Source organism: Trachinotus anak, unplaced genomic scaffold, assembly GCF_046630095.1.
Source record: "Trachinotus anak isolate AG129_WGS33_773 ecotype Australia unplaced genomic scaffold, CSIRO_AGI_Tana_v1 ptg000005l, whole genome shotgun sequence".
NCBI classification, from domain to species: domain Eukaryota; kingdom Metazoa; phylum Chordata; class Actinopteri; order Carangiformes; family Carangidae; genus Trachinotus; species Trachinotus anak.
The window spans coordinates 21,721,617-21,742,125 of NW_027273856.1; the positions used below are offsets into that span (position 1 = coordinate 21,721,617).

Sequence of the window (20,509 nt, forward strand, 5' to 3'; positions counted from 1 at the left end):
ACTGTAACATGTATACAGGCCTTTAATGTCAAGGGCTGAATTCATTTTAAATGAACAAGAAACATTCAAGTTACACATTATATACAATGTGTGAAGGACGTGTGGGTATGTGCTAGTGAGCACGGTGGTCACTAACATATCCACTTACATTAAGAAGCTTTGTTGAATGTACGAGCACATTAGTTACATTACATGTCATACACAATGGTCACTGCAATTACTAACCAATGTCATACAGCATTTCCAAACAATAAAACTAAATAAACAATCATGTAATTTTAAGGTGTGATTAATCAGATGTTTTCACTTACTATGAGTAATTATGATAATTATTTCCTTCTGTCTGTTTGCTTATTTTAATACATTATGTTGTTTCAGTGCTAATGACTGGAAAGGCCTGTGAATGCATATGTTACTCATTAACAAGTCAATCTATTGGGTTGGATGTTTATCATCATCCAGTCACTCAACTGGTTAAAAAATGTGTCTGTCTCACAACTTAGTGAAGTCCAGATAAAGACTTCAGCTCCAAACAAAAGCTCGTAAGTGGGCTTGGAGTTCAAATTGTTTTGTTAAACTTTCTCTCAGTTTTTTCCATCTCTCTTTCTCCTGTAGTTGTGGCATGACATTAGCTTGTGTTTACAGTCATGGCAGTCACATGTGTGTATGTACGCGTGCATGTGTGTGTGTGTTTGGGTGTGTGTGACGGAGCATCATCATCCCCACCCAGTGTTCTGAAATACCCGCTCCCTTGGGTTTCTGGGTGTATACATTTAATCATGATGTATAGCTTCCTCCATCAGACAAACACACACATCCATCACATGCATTCACTGCACACACGCACACGCACACACACACACTTCATGATATACTGTTTCCCCCTGAAATGATAAGATACCAACCGAAACCAGAGACAAACATGTTTCAGCTGTTTCAGACTCGAAATTCATTTTTTCTCCATTTGTCCGTCTCTCTCTCTCACTGCCTGTCTGTCCATCTGTCCGTCTGTCATCACAGTCTCCATCGTTGTCTCATTTCTCCACAATTTCCAGGAAACACTAAAATACTCTACTTAAAATAGTTTACTGTTTATTTCCTGACTAATTTATTTTCTCCATTTACAATCTAGGGAAGGTCTGTGAGCAATGACCACTGCAATGCTCATGCACACACACGCACACACACACACACACACACACACACACACACACACACATAGGACATAGTTGCCTGCACAGTCTCTGATCTTGGTTAATTATTCAGCAAATGAAAAATCTGAAAAAAGACTCATGTTGATACCAATTCCCTGAGACCTGCATATACAGCTTTGTTTTTCATTATTTTATCATTAAAAACTACACAACTACTCCTGAGACTTTAATTCCTCTGGGTTATTTCCCTCAAGTGGCTTTTCAGACAAATAAAACTAATACAATATTACAGTTGACTTTGACTGATCCACGTACATGAAAAAATAGTAACATCAGTATATGATGGAGGATGTGTGTGTCTTAGTGTGTAAATGTGTGTTTGAGGGTCAAGGTGGGACAGACAGGAAATGGTGGACAAGAACAGAACTTCCTGTGTGAGAGGATAGAGTACTGCATCTTCCCTGCATGTGTGTGTGTGTGTGTGTGTTTGTCTGTATGTTAAAGGGGTCTTTGAGTCACAGGCTTTCACTTCCTGTCCCCCTGCCCCCCTCCTCTCCACCCTCTCGTTCACTCACACACACACACACACACACACACACACACACACACACACACACACACACTTAACAACTGATAATTTACACTGTAAATTACATTCATACTGTAGTTAAAGCACAAATGACTAATTTACTTATTGTAAGAACAAACCCCTTGAGAAATATCATGAAGGAATTCAGTTTTCTTACCCTTACCGTATGATATAATACAATCCACCCTATGCTTCATTTGCTTAAAAAAAAAAAAAAATCCATTCTCCATACATTATTGATAACAGGAAAGTTGACCAATCTTATAACTTGCACATCAGAGAGATTTATCCTCAGACTATTTAGGCTTCCAGACTGAGTTTACTGTAACTTAGTTAAAATAATTAGGTATATATTCAAATTTTCAAATATTTGCCTCATAATTTATTATTTTTGTTTGTTAGATAAAATATCTTCATCATATTGTGTGCCATCACTATATAGCATCTACAATGTTTGGGGGTTTTTTTTGTTTGTTTTTTTACAGCTTGACAGATTAGAAAAAGTCAAAACTGGGACATATAGGAAAACATGTTTTCTTTTTTCCTGAGAATGTAGTAATTCAACATACATTTCTCCTAACACAAACAAAAAAAAAGGGCAGTAAGTTGAGTAAATGAATTTTATTAGGCTTTTAGACCGTTTATGTTGACAGGAAAGCAGTGAAGTACAGATTAAGTAATGCATCACCATCTCAAAAACAGACAAAATACCATAACACCAGTGTTTCCACATAGTATGTTTACCAGTAGACATGATTTCATGGTGCAATCCACTTCCAGTCAAGTTCAAGGGCTTTGTTTTGCAGAGAATCCATATTCAACAAGCACATATTTTATTGTCTGATCTGGCTCTTCTGTGAAGTATGAGCTAGTGATGCATAAAGCACACAGTGCATTCTGTGTTCATGGAATGCAAGCAGTCTTCTTATGTACATTAGATCCACAGTAACAGCACAGAGACGCACAGGGAGGGACATTAACAGCCATAAACTCGAAAAAATATTTCAGTTAAATCAATTCTAAAGCTTAAAGTGGGTAAATACTGTCTCACTCCCAACACATTAGTGAACATTTATCATATGGGAATCTAATTTTAGTTAGTTTGCTGTTTCAGCTTATGGTAGAGATTCATTAAAACTATGGTCCTAGAGTGAAATATACATACATACATATACTGGCATAAAGCTACAGTAATACATCAGAAACATTGTAAAGAGAAATTACATTTATTACATGTGTACAATTTAAATACATGAAATAGAAAGCCAATTTCTTCAAAAACTAAAAGAAACATTATTGAGAAATGTGTCGATTAGTGTTTGTTATCATCACAAAATAAGCAAAAAGCTGTGTGCTCACTCTCTGGACTGCAAGGTTAGGTTAGTGACCAATAACTGATTCATCAATTTTCAGCTGGAATAATAACAACTCAGTAGCCTGTGCAATGTTTAAGACTTTCTAGATGAACGTTACAAATAATAACACTGGTACATGTGTTCGTATGCGTACACAGAATAGTCAGGATGTGCCCACACAGAACCATGAACGTCTGCGCGTTCATCAACACATTTATACTGATAATGTCAGCACACTGATGTGTCCAAACAATACCCACAGTATGGTTTTATATTATAGTCACAGTATTTTCAAACATGTTAAAGAGATTCAGAAATATTTAAAAATCCTTGAAGAGACAAACCACTTAACATTCTCTGTTTCTCCTCTGCTTGTTTCCCATGAAAGAAACATCTCCTCCCTCATTGCAAATGACCCTCTCGATGTCCCTCCGACAATGGAAGATGGTGATGACATAAACTCCATCCCACACACAATAACTAACATCAGCACATCACGTTTTACATTTTCAAAAGTTAGTAATTGATTTAGACCATTTTCTTTTTGTGTTAACTGACAGTGCTCCACTCTGTCATTGTCTGGTTACAAAATCCATACCCAGAATAGTGCTCACTTTGTGTGTGTGTGTGTGTGTGTGTGTGTGTGTGTGCTTTTACACACTGGTATGTGTGTGTATTCTCAAGTCGTTTGACAGGAAATCTTTGTAGTCGTTTAATATGTCGCCATGAAACAAAAGCGCAAATACTCAGCTGTGCAAGGAGACCAAAAATAATGCAGGACCTCGAGATACAAGGGCTGTGAAATGTTTGGGTGAAATACTGCAGTCGAACATGAGTTTACTAAGCTGATTACAGATAATAATATAATAATCGTTCCTATTACAGATTAGGTTTTAATGGGGATAAAGTGTATATTTGCATTTCTATATTCTTCTTCCACAATAGTCATTCCAAAATGTTTGTTCTTCCTTCTTTTTGTCTTCACATCGTTGCATCTCTCCCATTTTCTTCCAGTAGTTTAGATCAACTTACATTTTTGCTGTATTCCAGTGTTTGTTTTTTTTTTTTTTTTTACTAATCAACATATTGGTTGTGCTAACATCTCTAACACCTGTCCTACCTAACAACTCACAATATCTCACCTTTAAGTAAAAAGAGGACACTGGTCTGACTTGACTTTAATTGGAGGACTCATCCAGATCCAGTTTTTCTACCCTGGTAAAAGCCATTTCAGGACTGCAGAAATGTTGCAATTAAATGTTACTCGAAAGTTCTGTGTAAAAATTGAATTTAGCTGAATATTTTGTTCTTATATTTGCCTCTTGAAGGGAAGGAAAGACTGGGCAACAGGATGAGCTGGGAGTTGGAAATGTATATATAATGCTACAGGAAATTCCCTCTTTTATTGGGAATTATTTTCCTTGGGGATCGGGGTGGGGACTACTTACAGGTTTTGGAACAGGGAGTTGAGGTAATCTTACGTTTACTCAGGTATTTTCCTCTTGGATGGGGGCACCAGGTGTGCTGGCAGATCTGATGGCAGTTCATGTCCTTCCAGTTTCACTTTTATCAGGTGATTGGCCAGCGCAAACTCCTCATCATCCAGCATCCCATCCTTGTCGATATCTGCCAGCTTCCAGATCTTTCCCAGCACTGTATTGGGCAGTTTTGACTTCACCATCTCCTTCTTGGCATTGGCTCCTGTCACCTTTCCGTTGACAGGAGATAATGTGTAGAAAATCTCATCATAAGCCGGTTTGTCACGTGCAACGACCCACTCGGCTTCATCGATGCCTTCGCCGGCTCCTTCGCCATACCCGTGGCCGAATGGGCCGTCCAAAGTGCCATCGAACGCGCCGCCCTTCACAACTGGGTTAGGGCGCTGTGTTTCTTCTTGACGGACCAGGATCATTAAGCTAGCAATGTCGTTGGCTAGCATGTCGTCGACTGCTTCCAGGAGTTTGATTTTCAGAGGCTGGAATTTGTTGAGGTCCTGAGCCTGGAGTTGATCCTGGAAGATGGAAAACCAAACAACCACATCACAGGGTTAGGTCTTATCTATCTAAACCTCTTATCTATAAATCTACATTCCTTCATTCTTTCCTCTTTACCTGCATCTTCTTCAAATTTGGGAAATCTCCAGGTGATATCTGATGCTCTCTTTCAATGCGTTTATAAATATCTCCCAGACTGCCGATAAGTTCTTTCTTCTTGTTCTCCTTCCCGAACACAGAGGGCATCTCTTTCTTCAGTGAGCTGATGATGTAGGCATGGACCTGCATATGGAGAGAGAAAGAGGCTCATGTACTCATCAGAAATTCACTCAGACAGCAAGATCAAGTCAGCCTCTATGAAGTTTTAGTATTTGAAGTTATAATCCCTACATTTCTTTTCACCTCTTCTTATCTATACTATGAAAATCAGAAATAATGTTAGAGGAATCTAGACAAGCTCAGTTATCTGAGATTAAGCTCCCAAAATCATAGTTTGTCAGTGCAATGAAGATTTTGATTTTGGTTGATTTGGCAAGACCTGTGTTTAGTGGTGGTAACGCTACAAAAGTCTTCAGAGTTCACAGAGTTTATTCATCACAGAGCTGAATGTTATTTGACTCTGTCAGAAATACAACAAAAGAAGACAAACAACACATGTATCTCTTAACAATGCAAATTTGATGTCTTCTTCATAAACTGCTGTGGCTTTACTGAAACCAGCTGCTCCACTGCGCTGAATTATGTCATGATGTATCTTATGCTCTGTCTTCTGAATTTTGGTCAGTACATCCATGCGTCACTTCTTGTCAACCTCTTGTGCATGTGGCTGCCATCAGAATCCAGCACACAGATGTCGGAGTCCCCTACTGAATGCAAACTACTATATAGAGAGGTAATTATGTATATCAAAATAAATGCCAGCCATATATAGCGTAAAAACTGGTATGATAAAAATAAAAATAAATAAATCTAAATAAAATAAAAATATTTAGAATCATAACATTAAACGGTGACATGAAGTGGTTTAACTGTTGACTCCTCCTGAGTGCAATGTGAAATTCCACTCCGCATGAGACAAAAAACATTTACTCCATTAGGTCTCATGAGAATCGATGAGTCCTTGAATTATTTACAATGTTTGAACAACAATACAAAACAGACAGGTCTTTGTGTAAACCATCTTTTAACACAGCCACAAATAAAGTTCTTTCAATAAACAATGAAGGACTGAACAAAGATAAACATTAAATCAAAGCAAAGCATGACTAAAGTCCACTTATATTTGTAGTTTCTTTGTGTTTTTATCGTTGTCCTGTTCTCCACCTTCAGGGTTATATTTCCCATGTTGTTTTTTTGGGTAAGACCTTATGATAAATGACTAAAATGTAACATCATAAGCAGAGACTCTTCAGATCCTGGAATCTGGGGACACTCAATACTCCTTTAAGCGCAATAATCATACACTAAATCTCCCAGATTACCTTAATATGAACATTTGTTTTTAATATTCATCACATTAAAACCTTGCAAAAGTAATGGGAAAACCCATATTTGTTATGTTGCTGTGGTGATGGGCGCCTGTGTGTGTGCGTGTGTATGTGTATGTGTATGTATGTGTATGTGTATTTATGGTTCCCTAAATCTACCTCATGTCCTTGAAGCTCATCACAACACACACACACACACACGCTCTATCAGCTGGACAGGAAAAATGCACTCATACTGTTTGAGTGTGTGCATGTGTACATCCTCTGTGTTTCCTCAAACTACAACAGGCAGCGGGCTGTCGCCTCTCATACCTGACTTCCTGTCCAGAGAGGAAACAGGAATAATTCATTCAAAAGGAGAATAACCACACTTGTCTGGTTCTATTGGTTCTGTGACAGCGACAAGCTTTTTCAGTCAAGGTTAACAGCTGGACAGGGTGGAGAAGATGAGTGAATTATGGGGAGAATAAATACGAAACACACACATACACACACACCTGTGCTGACAAATGAAGCATTTCACTGTCGAGTAACAGCAGGGGCTCCATTATTTTAGCTAATTACAGATGTCTAAATAATAATAAAAAAAATACTTAGTGTCATCCTTAAAAAGCTTGGGCTCAGTTCAATTAGAAAATCATTGGGAATGAGTATTAACAGAAGGAAAACTACAGTTAAACTAATATTGTAAATCTGGGCACTAAGGGAAAAATTATTTAAATGTGGAACAGATTTAAAACTGCTAATCCTTTTGTAGAAGTAGGAAATGTTGATTACAGATATGTTCAAGTGGTCATATTATCTACATCGACTATTAACGACATCCTAGGTCCTGGAGTCACCTTTAAGTACTGTAGCTACGACTGTGCCACAGCCAGATTCTCCATCAGTAGGGTGGGTGTGAATCTGTTTCCTCCCCATGTGCCTTACCTTGGCTAGTCTTGCCCTCTTGATCAGATCGTTGAGTTTTCTAAGCGCTGCATTTCTTGGCAGAGACTGAATGTCCTTAAACAAGTCCTGCTCCTCCGCCTCAAACAGTTTCCTGTTGTCAGGGATCAGCAGAGGGTGGGACCAAAATGAACCGATGTAGACACGGATGACCTGTCAGTGAGGGAGACAGAGAGGAAATTAACAGTCCGCGGGGAAATGAGACAAGACAAGACATAAAAAAGGACCAATCCAGCCAATAGCATCTTATTTATGACAATTTAAGGTAATGAGAAAGTATCCACATTGATCAGTTCGTTAGTAAATAACAATAATACACTTGAGCTCAATAAACATTGGCAAGTAATGGGCCTTGAAATCAAAACCAAACACCAGTTTTTCCACCAGCTTTAAAAGGCCAATTAATATTATTCATGAGGGGATGTGATAAAAAATTATTGTTCCTCAGAGAAGGCAATAAGACATAAACAGTGGTGCTTTATAGCCCACAGCTTACTAAATAAACATAATATTTACATGAATCATTTAAAATGCTTGTCTCCGAGTCTGACTGAAAGTAAAACACAGACTTCGAAGTTTCCTCTCAGAAAAATGGAAGATGTGACAGTTGCCATGGTTACCATACCTCAGGAGTGTTGACTATTTTCCCTAAAGACCACATCAGGGCACCGTAGACTCTCATCAGCTGTTGGGTCTCTATTTGGTCAGCTTTGTTCAGCACAACCCTTAACAGAGGAACCAAAGAGATTCATGTACATGTACGGAGTGAGCAGGTATTCATGTCTTCGTTGTGTAGCTTTAGGTGTAAAGATGTCTTAAAGTCAAACAGTCCTAGATCTTGTACCTGATCTTGTCTTCGTGGTTCTTCAGGGCCTTTATCACCTCTGAGAACTCATCAGAAATATCCAGTTTGTGGGCATCAAACAGTAATATGATCCTGTCCACTCGCTCCGCAAACCACTCCAGGACAGCCGCAAAGTCATAGCCTGAGAAGAGGAGGAGGAGTAGGAGGAGGATGAGGAGGAGGACAAGCAAAAGGGAGGAGGTGGAGACAATCCACATGAGAGTTTTGGGGTGTGAAATAAAAAGGTGGAATGAAGGTTTCAGATAAGGTGATGGGAGGATTGTGATACAAAGAGAAGAAAAAGAAAAGAAAATATAAGAACAAGAGATTAATTGTGTATTTTTCTTCTCATTCTTTCGCTCTCAAATTTCTTTGCTCCCATCACATACCAGTGTCAACACCGGCATTTGAAATGGTGTTGAATAGAACTAAATTGAAAGATTGTGGCCGTTTGTGCTACTTTTCAGGAACCGGTCAGCACAGCAGGTTTTTTATGCTGATGATCAACGGTATCTGTTATTCAAGAACTGTGAACATCAACAGAGATGTTGCAATATTCCCACGAGAAAACCATTACAATTGCTTCAGGTCAGAGAGGAGGCAATAAGGAGGACGCCCATATTACAACATGTTGAGAGAAAAGAATATCTGTTTACTGATGGCGATGGTACTGCCAAGGTTCAAACCAAGTGGCTTTTAAAAACTAAATGAGGAGGAAAACAACTTCATAAATCTTTAACTATTTATTTAACATCAGTTTTGATTTGTAGAAACCTTTATGCTAGACATGTGCGATGCAATCATGACCTTTTGATTGAATTAATGCATGACTGGATTAATACTTAAATAAAAGAATCAATGACTGAGTCTGTCAGCAGGAGTCTATCATTGACTCCTTTGACTTTCTATCCCATTCAAGGACTCTTACCTGAAGAAATTCCACAGGATATGAGAGGAGGACAAAGAACAAAGGGCAGGATGAAGGACTAGTGAGCTAAATTTTACAACCGACACTGAAGGACACATGAAGGATGCAGAGTCAGTGGTAAACCTGTTACAGAATAGATTATAAGATAGCAACTAGGAGGCATTTGCTGTCAGTTAGTAGTGGGTAGTAGTTTTATGTTAACACAGTGAATGTCAGTTGGATTTTCTGAAGAGCTATGTTTGTGAAACATTTTCTCCAATCAAACTACAAGCTAAATCTACAGGTTTTACATATGTTGTCATTTTTAATGTAACTGAATGTGACCTGGACTGATGCACTGTTCCTCCTCATAGGGAGACGATCTCACTATACAGACATAGCTGTGATAAAAATCCCGCCTTTTTACATATTGTAACAGTGTATTGTATACAATACACTGTTCCTCCTCACAGGGAGACGATCTCACTATACAGACATAGCTGTGATAAAAATCCCCCCTTTTTACATACTCGCTCAAGTGCTGCTATTGCTACTGTGGCCGCACCGCTGCTCCTCCCAGCAGAGGAATAGCTTTCACTCGGGGTGAGTGATTTCAACATTGGCCTGTAATTGTTAAACAAAACTTGTAAAACTCGGATGGTAATGCTGACATGAAAAGTCATCTTTCAGAGCAAATTAACGTTGAGTATTCCTCACTGGGATATAAGCAAAAGTTTAGCAGTGGTAGCAATGAGCATGTAAAACACGGAAATCGTTTTAGCTGTGTCTTTTTATCCAGTATGAGCACAACTGAGAGGAGACAGAGGGCACACAGCTGCCTGAGCAAAGCTATGGAGAGTTAAGAGAGAGATAGATACCTTGATATTTTGAATTTTACTGGTTTGTTCTTCACACAGTGCACTTTTCACATGGCATGGGGGAATACAAGACTAGGTCAAAAGCTTTTTAGTTTTACTTTACTGATCGTAAGACCTTATCATAGAGGGGCTAAAACGTGGTAAAGAAAGAACAGAAGAACACTTTAGGATTTTTTTTTTTACTCATGAATACTGACAGTGACTTTTACAATGATCTGTTAGTTTCCTATAACTTATTTACAAAGCTTAGGAGCATGGATTTACTGCAAAAAAAAAAAAAAGTATCTTTCAGTACAAATTGAAATTTTGGTTTTCACACAAAGCAGAGAGGTTTTTTTTGGCTCAGAACCAAAATCTTTAGGATTCATTCTCAGTGGAACATGAGCATCCCCCAAAAACATGTCTGGTAAGTTAAGTGTTGAAATATCTTAATGTTTACTGTATGTTGTGTGACAGATCAACTGTCATCACCATTATGAGGCACTCGACAAAAAACGTTCTACATTTTTTAACAGAGAAATTCTCTGATGAGTAGCACCAAGAAAAACCTATATGAAAAAACAGCTCTGCTAAATGTGTCCATCAGTTTCCTTAGTAGTACTGTGTGATAACTAAAATATCCAGTTGCCTACCAAACAAGGTAAACCTAGAAACACAATATATCATTTTTTCTTCCCAAACCATGTGACAAAAGTCTGATGAAGAACATGTAACAGTCCATAAATTCTTTAAAGTCAAAATATCATTTTATTTTGCCTTTTGCAGCTGCATGTTGCTCAGATTTATTTTCTACAATACCTCCATAAGGACATCTATGAAGGCAGCTATAGCCTGACAACTCCTCATCTGGACACACACACACACACACACACATATACACACACAAATGAATAAAAACACTGATAAAACAAGGAAACAGGTTAGACACACAGCATACAAATATCATGTATACAAATGAAACATTAAAATATGTATGCACTAACCAAGTGGAGGAAAAAGGATGAAAAGGAAATGAAGATGAACATACACACAAACAAAAACTTGACTATACACACACAGACTGTGTCCCCAGAGAAAACACAGCTGTGCTGACTCAGCACAGGTTAAGTTTAGCCTGTATTTTTTGTTATATCTAACAGACAATGGCCGGGTCACACCTCGCTGTGCGGTTTATTTGTCTTGACAACACATTTAAGGGACACTTGGACCAAAAAAAAAAAAAAAAAAAAAAAAAGAAAACACAACAGAGCTGATGTGGGTCTGTTTCAATTAAACAACTTTCAAATGTAAACAAAGGCTGAAATTTTGTTAGTGCTGACAAGGCATTCATTCTCTGTTATTTAACAGATACGCTGCGGACAACAATGCGCTCATGAAAAAAATGTTTCCATGTTCATGTTCTGAGGGGAATCCAGATCCCATTAGACCCAACCCTGTGATGAAGTAATGTGCTAAACCCATTGCCCCTTATTTTTGTTTAGCTTTTGAAACACCGTGTGTGTTCGTGCATATTTTATCATGTCAATAACCTGAACTTCACGACACTGTCCATGCACAACTTTTTGGAGACAAAGAGGAAAATCAAGATCACAATCTGTTGTGCAATCTGCGTGCAGATAATTTACACTTATAAATCAGGATAAAATTTAATTGCAAAGGATTTTTATTCCACTAGGATCTGCTCTGATTGCAATCAGGCCCCTTTAAGACCAAGGACTAATCTATTTATCCTGTTATTTTATATTGATACAAGCTGTGATACTGTGAGGTGCAAATAATGATAAATGCACTGTGATGACAGTCAATATTACAAATATCCACACAGAAACAAGACATCTGGCCTTTACTTGGCATAAGAAAACAGTAAACAGTGCAAAATCAGCACTGGTTGTTTTAACTGAGAACAAACAATAGAGGGAACGGACAGAGAAAAGGGCAGAGGGAGAAAAACAAAGAAAGAAATTCAAAGATGGACAGACAAAGATGGAGTGAGGGAATTTGTGAAAGACTAAATTATAGCTGTCTTTAATTATCTGAGCTCTTTTGTGAATGTTGGCCGTTGGTATGGCAATGCCAGCTTTTAGCTTTGGGAATGCCAGCAATGCCAGACACATGTCAACCTCTAAGAAAGCTGGGAAGATTTCTCGTAAGCCTTTCACACCTAAACCTCCCAATGTAGTCTCTCTTTGCATGTTAGTCCAACACCACAGCTGGGAGCTGTACACTATTGGTTCAACTCAGCTCAAAATGTAGATCAGAAGCATAATTAAAAATTATATAACTTTTATCTTTCAATTTTGGATTGAAGAGTGTTTTTTTAGTTCAGGTGAAATACAGAAAATTCCCGTGACTGGCCATGGTATCAAGAGATAAACACCAATGGATGCAGAATGAAACATACAATTGAACAATTGTTATAAGTAATAAAAAATCATCTGTACTTCCCTTGGTTAGTAGTTGGTCCCACAGAATTTTCTTGAGCCAAAGCTAAAACATATGTCCTCTTAAATCTGCAGCTCTGTTTGTTGACATTATGTAATGAAATCAGTGCATGAAAGTAACTGAGCACTGTTTTCATTTCAGTACAGAACAGTGCAGTGTTAAAAATGTTAAAGCTGAGCTGTGTTCATACATGTGTGTGTGTGTGTGTGAGAGAGAGTGTATTCTCAGCTGACTTTTTGTCACTGCTTCCTGTTCTTTGAAATGAATGAAGCATAATCCTCCTGATAGCTAAAAGCTAAAATAAACACACTCACACGCGCGCATCCAAAGGAAATGCTGACATTGTTGTTCAGAGTTCAGTGGGACTGGGGAGGGGGGGTTCAGCTGAATGGGTCCAATAAACGAACACTGACACACACTCACACACGCAAACACACACAAACTAACATAAACAGCGGAAGATAAAAGTGTGAGGGTTTCGAGTGCGGTGTCTTACCTCGACTGATTCTCTGTTTCTCTCCAGACAGAATCCCTGGTGTGTCGATCACACTGATGCTTTCCAGCACTGGGTTAGGCAGCTGGGCACACACAAACCTACACACACACACACACACACGCACACACACACACACGAGGAGAGGAGACATAAAAGTATCAGGACAGAAGTGTAAAACATTTTATCAACAAACATCATCCACACCAGACTTCTAACTTTCCCTTCTCTCCTTCTTCTCCTCCATCTCTGCTGCTGCTCTCCCTTTCTTTCTCTCTCCAGCTGAAAAAACAAACAGGTTAGCGGCCGTTCTCACTGTGAACCCCTCTAATCCCCTCTGACAGTCAGTGCTGTCTCCTTTCAGCAGTGGTGGGCCCTCACAGTGAGGACACTAGAGCAAGAGTACAGAGTTTTTGGCAGTTTCCCTTTTCCAGAAGGATGACTCTGCAAAGATGACTGGCTGTCTCTCTCTCTCTCTTTCTCTCTCTCTCTCTCTCTTTCTCTCTCTCACACACACACTCACACAGCCATTAACAGAGGAAAGCCTGACCAGTGAGCAGAGGGAAATTCAATCACACAGGAATGTAGAGCTATGGTGTGGATTCTCACTCTCACTCTCTTTTTCTTCTCCAGTCTCTTCCCTCAGTCTTTCCTTCTGCATTCATACTCTTCACCTTGCTTTAACATTTTATCTGTTCAGCACACACACCTCCGAAGATGTCTGCAAACATCTGCCATCAGTGCATTTCAACTAGCACTTTGAGAATGTGCGTAAGTGTGTGCTTGTGTGTGTGTGTAAGCATCTACCTGTTGAGGAATGCGTTTCCAAAAGCGTTCAGCTTTCTGAAGGGCTTCTTGGGGTCAACCACCAAAGCGTTCCCGGGAATGACTCCTTCTGTGTCGCCGTGCATCACCGCGATGAAGGAATCCGTGGTGGGTTCGGGACCAATCCGCATTCCAGGAAAATCCTGCTCCAACAGGTAGCTGGAGGTGAGATGGTAAGACATGGCGTTAAAGTAAACAAGACAAGAGATAAGATGTTTTTGATAATCTATACACCGTGTAAGAATAAACCAAGATAAACCCTTTTTGTTATGTTGGCGTAATCATTCCACAGGTTGTTACCTGAGACATTGGGCAATACTGTAGAGGACAATGTGGAGCATAAGGAGACATTAAAGGAGATTAAAGCAATTTATATGTAAATATTAGCAAACAATTTCTAAGTATTGATGTATTTAACGGGGAAATTGTGGTTAGTTGTTATTGTAAATGTATGAAGAATCTTGACAGAGAACAGCTGATAAAGAGGCAGTTCTCCACTTCAACAACTGTGTGTAAGTTGTATGCATCCCTTATAACCTCCATATCGTTCATATTACTATTAAATCCCCGAATTCATCTGTAGCCAACAGGACAGATGTGTGCTACATCTGCAGCCTTTGAAAGAGGCACCACATGTCTTTTCATCGCGATTATGCTGAAAGGAAATTGGTCTGGATGGTAAGGCACAATTCAGAAAAATCCAGAAAAGTGGTCTGCCTCGAATTAGAAGCTGCTGGAGCAAAGATTAGGGGAGTTTCACATCATCATAGCCTGGATGGCTGCCATTAACTGGCTCCAAAATAAGCAGCATTGAATTTGTTGTTAAACACATGGACCAAGAGAGGTCCCTCTGAAGGAGGGCTTTGTGATCAGGTGAGACAAAGACAGACGACTCTTGTCAGTCAAAGCCCCTGAAAACTCTTTTTTTTCCAAAATCGGCTTCTTAATGTGAGTGATGGAATTCAACAGAAACATGAAATTTTCTGCCAATGTGAACTTGTAAATTGCAGAAAGTAAACATAATAAAGAAGAAAAATTCAATCAATATCCTATAACTGACACACACAGCGGGCACAACGCAGTGGCATTCCCAAAGAAGATGACTTTGGTTCAGCTCTTCCTTTTTCTGACAAGAAAAATGGTCAAATATACGACCTTGCCAGAGGCTTGTTTGCTCACTGATGATCAGAAACAGCTGACTGGGCTGGAGAGGTTTAAGGGGACAGGCAATCAGATGTAGATTTTATGCATTTTTGGTCGTGACTCAGCACATTTTTCAGGAGATCTACAGTACACCTCAAAGAACTCAAACTTGTGATTGCGTTTGACAGCAGTTAACAACTGATGCTAACTTTCGACCTCATCTGTAACCATGGCGATACAGCTGAGTTATATCTCATATGTTTGAAGTGCGAAAGGTTGAATCTTCAGCTGTTATTCTCGTTACATCACACATGCTGCAAATGAAGATTAGTGCGTTTCTGTTGAGTTTCAAAACCACAACAGTGTGAACACAGGCCATAAAAAAGAGATATAGGACCATAAAAGCACCATAAATTTCAAGGGTGCGTGTGGGACATGGATGCACTTTAACTACTACCAGATGTAAAGATGGGTGTCTTATACATCCTTTTCACAAACAGACACACACACCTTCACAGAGGAGCCAGCAGTGCCTGGTAGAGCCATCTCTCCGCACACGTGTCTGTGTAGTGTGAGACCTCCTGTCTGTCTGCGGGGGGGGGGGGGGGGGGGGGGGGGGGGGGGGGGGGGGGGGGGTTGCCCATATACATCTACCAGATTGTATGTTTGATAGCATAGGCGTACTGCATATATATATATATATGTGTGTGGAATTCACATACACATCAGCCCACATGTATATGGTTTCATTTATCACATTCTGCGCAGGGAAATTAAAATGAAAATTCACAGGCACAGACTTCACCAACCCACAGCTTCGACGTTGCTGTTCATGAAGCTCCGTACAAATCTACCTATGAGCAGAAAGAAGACTACAAGGATGGTCAATATTTATCCAGTCACCTTGAAGGAAAAAGTGGAAAATCAATCATTTCATCCCAAAAATGAAGACAGGCTCAGATTACTGACCTCTGCCAAACCGCTAAATAAGACCGACTATATTACCCTCCATCAGCATCTCTTGTCTCCCCATCCATTTGCTCTTTCTTTCAAACAGATATTCATTCACATTTTAAAATTCACACCAATACCATCATTATTATAACTTCTCTTGCTAAAATAAAAGCATAAACCCCATTTTGCTTTCACAAGAGAGCCACGAGCCCAACGTATCTGAGAAAGTAGAAAACAGCACTCCTTTGTCGTTTAGCTGAGATTAACAAAAGTGGCAGAGCATTCAGACGCATCCTGCACCGCTCCCAGATCCACAGTGAGACCCTGCGATATGAAATGAGGCGACTGTAGCGGCTCTGGCCGAGGGTTACTCAGCAATTTGCACATTCTTCATCTTACTGTTACAGTGTTGGCGGTGAAGGGTCAGGCTGCTGAGTGGTGGGTGTTGTCATCAGTGAAAGAGCAAAACAGAAAGCGAGCGAGAGAAAGAATCAGAGACAGAGGAGGAAGAAGAGAGAGAGCAGGGATGTCTGCGCTGTTCTGTCTTACAGCAGGAAGTCACTAACAGCATCCTCTCTCTGTGGCTTTCAACTAATTATCTACGAGGCTCATGAAGCATGTGTGTCTTTGTAGCTGTGTGTTTGTTTGTGTGTGTGTGTGCGTGTAGGAAAGGCAAGATGTCAGCAGAAGTCCTGCAGTTCAAAAGAGGCCCATCACCCAGATGCTAAAATCTCTCTCACACCCACACCCACACCCACACACACATATACACACATACACACACACACACACACACACACACACACACACACTTACTCCAGGCCAGCTCAGACTGAATTCTGAATATAAAACATCATTTTATCCTAAATAAGTTACTGTTGAAGGTAGTTCAAACAGCAACAAATCTGAAATTGTGTAACATTAGGTATGCAGTTGACACCCTTGTGCCGAATACACCCTTGTGCAAAATAACTTCATATGAATGTAACACACAAGCAACTGTTCCCGATGCATAAGCTACAACAACACACTGATAATACATGCAACTAAATATTTGTGTAATGGAGAAGAGAGCTAAGCTGAAAATGTTTCTTTACGTGACTGCCCTTTGAAAAAGTATTTGAAAGTTTACAAAGTATTTACTGCAGCATTTTTGAAAAATTGTTAACTATGGGAGTTTTCGTTGATTTCTTCAAAGAAAGAAGGAAAAAAAATCCAGTTTTGTATCCAGGTTTTCTCCTCATGAGAGCTTAGGACTAGGAGGAGGTCCCCAAGACCTCCTGCACCTCAGGGCCCAACAGCTCTGCATTTCTGTCAGACGTCGGGCTCCAACGTCCACTCAGTGCCTCAGCGATAAACAAGCAAACGCTGCTTTCTGCTTAATTTTAAGCAGTAAGTTGTATAAATCTTACAGGACAACCTCTGATGACCCTTGAGACTGAACATACACACACAGTTAATGAACATTTGTTCTAAGTATAGAGAATGCATTTATTTTTAACACACCCTGATCTATGAGATGTCCATCTGTCAGTGTGATCCTCCGTACACAAACGAATGCATATACACACACCTCATCAGGGAAGGGTGCAGTGCCAGGCAGTGCTGCCTCCATATGCATCAAATCTGTGTGTGTGTGTGTGTGTGTGTGTGTGTGTGTGTGTGTGTGTGTGTGTGTGATGTTGGCTGTCACATAAACTTTTTATGGATTAAATAAAGCTTGCAGAGGTGTGGCTCCAAGCTGTTAGCTTGAGTGCTCTTGTGTGTGATGGATGATCTATTTTTTTCTTCTTCTTTTCTTAAAGAGTTTTTTTTTTCCCCATGTCATTTCAATTTTGTTCAGTTTAACTTTATTGCACTCCTCTTCACTGCTCAGGCTGAGAGGGAAAAAGTCAGTTTGGGTGTGTCAGCCTCTCCCTTTCTATCTGTCTGACGGCCTCTGACTCATGTGTTCGAGTGATTCCCCTCTCCATATGAAGCTTGTCACATATGTGTATAACTGTATGCGCTGCGTTCTCACCGTATGAAGCTTGTCTTGCCAGTGGAGTACTGTCCCACCAGCAAGACCATGGGCTTGTTGTCAAAGTCAGCATCCTCCAGAGCCGGGGAGTGGAACTCGTGGAACTTGTAGCTTTCCTCCAGTGGCAGGAGCTTGGTCTTGTAAAGCTTCTTCAGTCCCTCACTGACAGTCTGAAAGACTTCTGGCTCCTTCTTCCTCCTGTCGTCAGTTCCAAGCCAGCTGAACATGGTTGCTGGTCGCTTATTATTGGACTAGTAAAGTTTCCAAAACTTACAACTAGTCAAAGATGCTGTTTGTTGATTTGTTGTTGTATACAAATTCGTTATATTCTTGAGGGATTGGATATTTGTCCTTATGTCGATCTGAAGTGAGATTTCTCCGCAAGAGCTTACCTAATTCAAAAACAAATAACTTTAGGTCCACCTTTCAAATCCAAACCAAAATGCTTAATGACATACAAACAATTTTAAAAAAAATACTGTTTTCTAGGGATTATATTTCGATAAAATCTCTTTAAAAACCAGTTTTGCGAAAAAAAATATTTGAAAAAGTCTGAAAAAAATCAGAGATATTATTTTAGATGAAATAACAGTAAAAGTCCTGCTATTCTAAGTGCGTGGTGAGTGTTATTAATATTCAAGTTTGGCCTGATAATATATTCAGCCTAGTTAAGATATTTAAGATTTTGTCTCTGATAAGGCCCACAATAAATAAAATCTAAATTGTTGTATCTATTTATCTGAGTTTAAACCTGACCCTTTAAATGCACTCTCATCATCCAGTCCATCGGTCCTCCTAAGTCCAGGCCACTGGGCCGAAAAAAACACTACATTCAGTGAGTTTGATTTTGTTTACCAATCTATTTCAGTAAACAAACGCTGCCCAGAAAAAATCTAAATCATTCTGCTCATGCATAACATCACGTTACCGCTATTCAATTTCGTCCAAAGGCTGTCAGAGGAGTCCCAGAAATGATGCGCCGAGCTGCGGTCAGAGCGCAGCCGCCGTTATTGTTCCACCGCTCCCGCTGCTCTGCCCACAAAACAACCCAAACCTCCACAGGGTCAAATATTATATCTGCAGCTTTCGAGTCAAAAAATGAGCAGCAGCCTGTTTCGCTAGCCCCACGGGTTATTTTCTGTCACAGGCCAGCGCTGAGTGTAGCAGCAGCTGATGTCCTGCGGCTCAATTTAAATGCCGAGTCGAAGGAAACCCGAGCCCGGCGGAAGTGCCCAACGGCTGGCAGTCCGACCCACCGCGGTCCCGCCCCAGCGGTGCGCCCGCTGAAGCCGGCCCGCACGCCGCCATGACGGATAAGGAGAGACGGGGGAGCCGCAGTTGAATGACACCCCGCCACCTAGAGGCTATGACATGTAAAAACAAAAATTTTTATTTATCTTTATATGTGAGAGATAATTGTCATATTTTTGGGTGACTACATTAATAAAAAACAATGCACTTTTCGTTTCTGTCACACCATTGGTCTGATGTGGAACTGGCTGGAGGAGGAAACCATACTCACAGGTAGGTCACTGTATTTAAGTAACAGTTTCAGTTTTTAAATACTTGTATTTTAGTTACTTGAGTATTTACATTTTATGTGGCTTTTCATTAAACAGTAGAATACCAATATACTTCTATTATACTTTAGTACTTTTCAGAGGTAAATTATTATTAATAAGACACCACCACATCTGACAGCCTGTCACCAGTTTCTTTAAAGATTTAGATTTTACATGCAAAATATGACTTATATACTTATATAGATTTACCAGCCAACACTGTCATATATTGATAACATTAGTGCTTATTTTTCAGTGCAGCTTTTCATCATTCCTGTTATATTTTGATGAATTTGGATCCAACCTGACAATAGGTACAGGCTTACTGGCTGCCATACATAACTGTTTGTACTATAGTTAGACCAGATTGGTGATGTACTGTGTATAGTGACATAGGAGTGGAAATGAAAACTTATTTTGCAAGAGACCTCATGAAAAGACCCTTGGCAGTGCTCAGTTTGGGAACCAATATGGCTCTAAAGATGCATTATACTGTATATCTCAACACGCAATCTTTATAAATTACAGGAGGCTCTCAAATGTATTTGTTTTTAAAATGTTTGTCTTCTTGCAGCAATTTAAGATAAAAGCAAACAATCACAGAAATGACTAGAGAGTAATAGTTACGGAATAAAAAGTAATTCTACTGATCAGGTGCAAGGTATCAGCACAGAGTGATTTTAATGTCAGGTGTCCTTCCCTTTGCTCATTCAGTAAATTTGTTGATGGCGGTTTGCAATTTGACCAGCAGATGTCTCTATTTACTCAATTGTTTCAACTTGTAGAGGCAAGCGTCAGCAATAGCATGTACATGTAGCATGTATGTGTAATAGCATGTGAATATTTTAAAGCTGTAAATCTATCCTGAGAACATGTAAAAGCTGGTAAGGGAACAAACCTCTGAGAGAAGGAAA

General features: G+C 39.6%; 1 protein-coding gene across 1 annotated transcript; it reads right to left on the reverse strand.

Annotated features, from left to right (window-relative positions):
- Nucleotides 1-2,349: 2,349 nt before the first annotated feature.
- On the reverse strand, nucleotides 2,350-19,270 carry ehd3 (EH-domain containing 3). Its single transcript, XM_071478939.1, has 9 exons — nucleotides 18,962-19,270; nucleotides 18,034-18,425; nucleotides 13,899-14,075; nucleotides 13,095-13,192; nucleotides 8,372-8,513; nucleotides 8,153-8,252; nucleotides 7,510-7,680; nucleotides 5,210-5,374; nucleotides 2,350-5,109 (listed from the first exon to the last, which is right to left on the reverse strand). The coding sequence occupies exons 2-9, from the start codon at nucleotides 18,258-18,260 to the stop codon at nucleotides 4,582-4,584; spliced, it is 1,608 nt and encodes a 535-aa protein (XP_071335040.1). The 5' UTR covers nucleotides 18,261-18,425; nucleotides 18,962-19,270; the 3' UTR covers nucleotides 2,350-4,581.
- Between the last annotated feature and the right edge of the window lie 1,239 nt (nucleotides 19,271-20,509).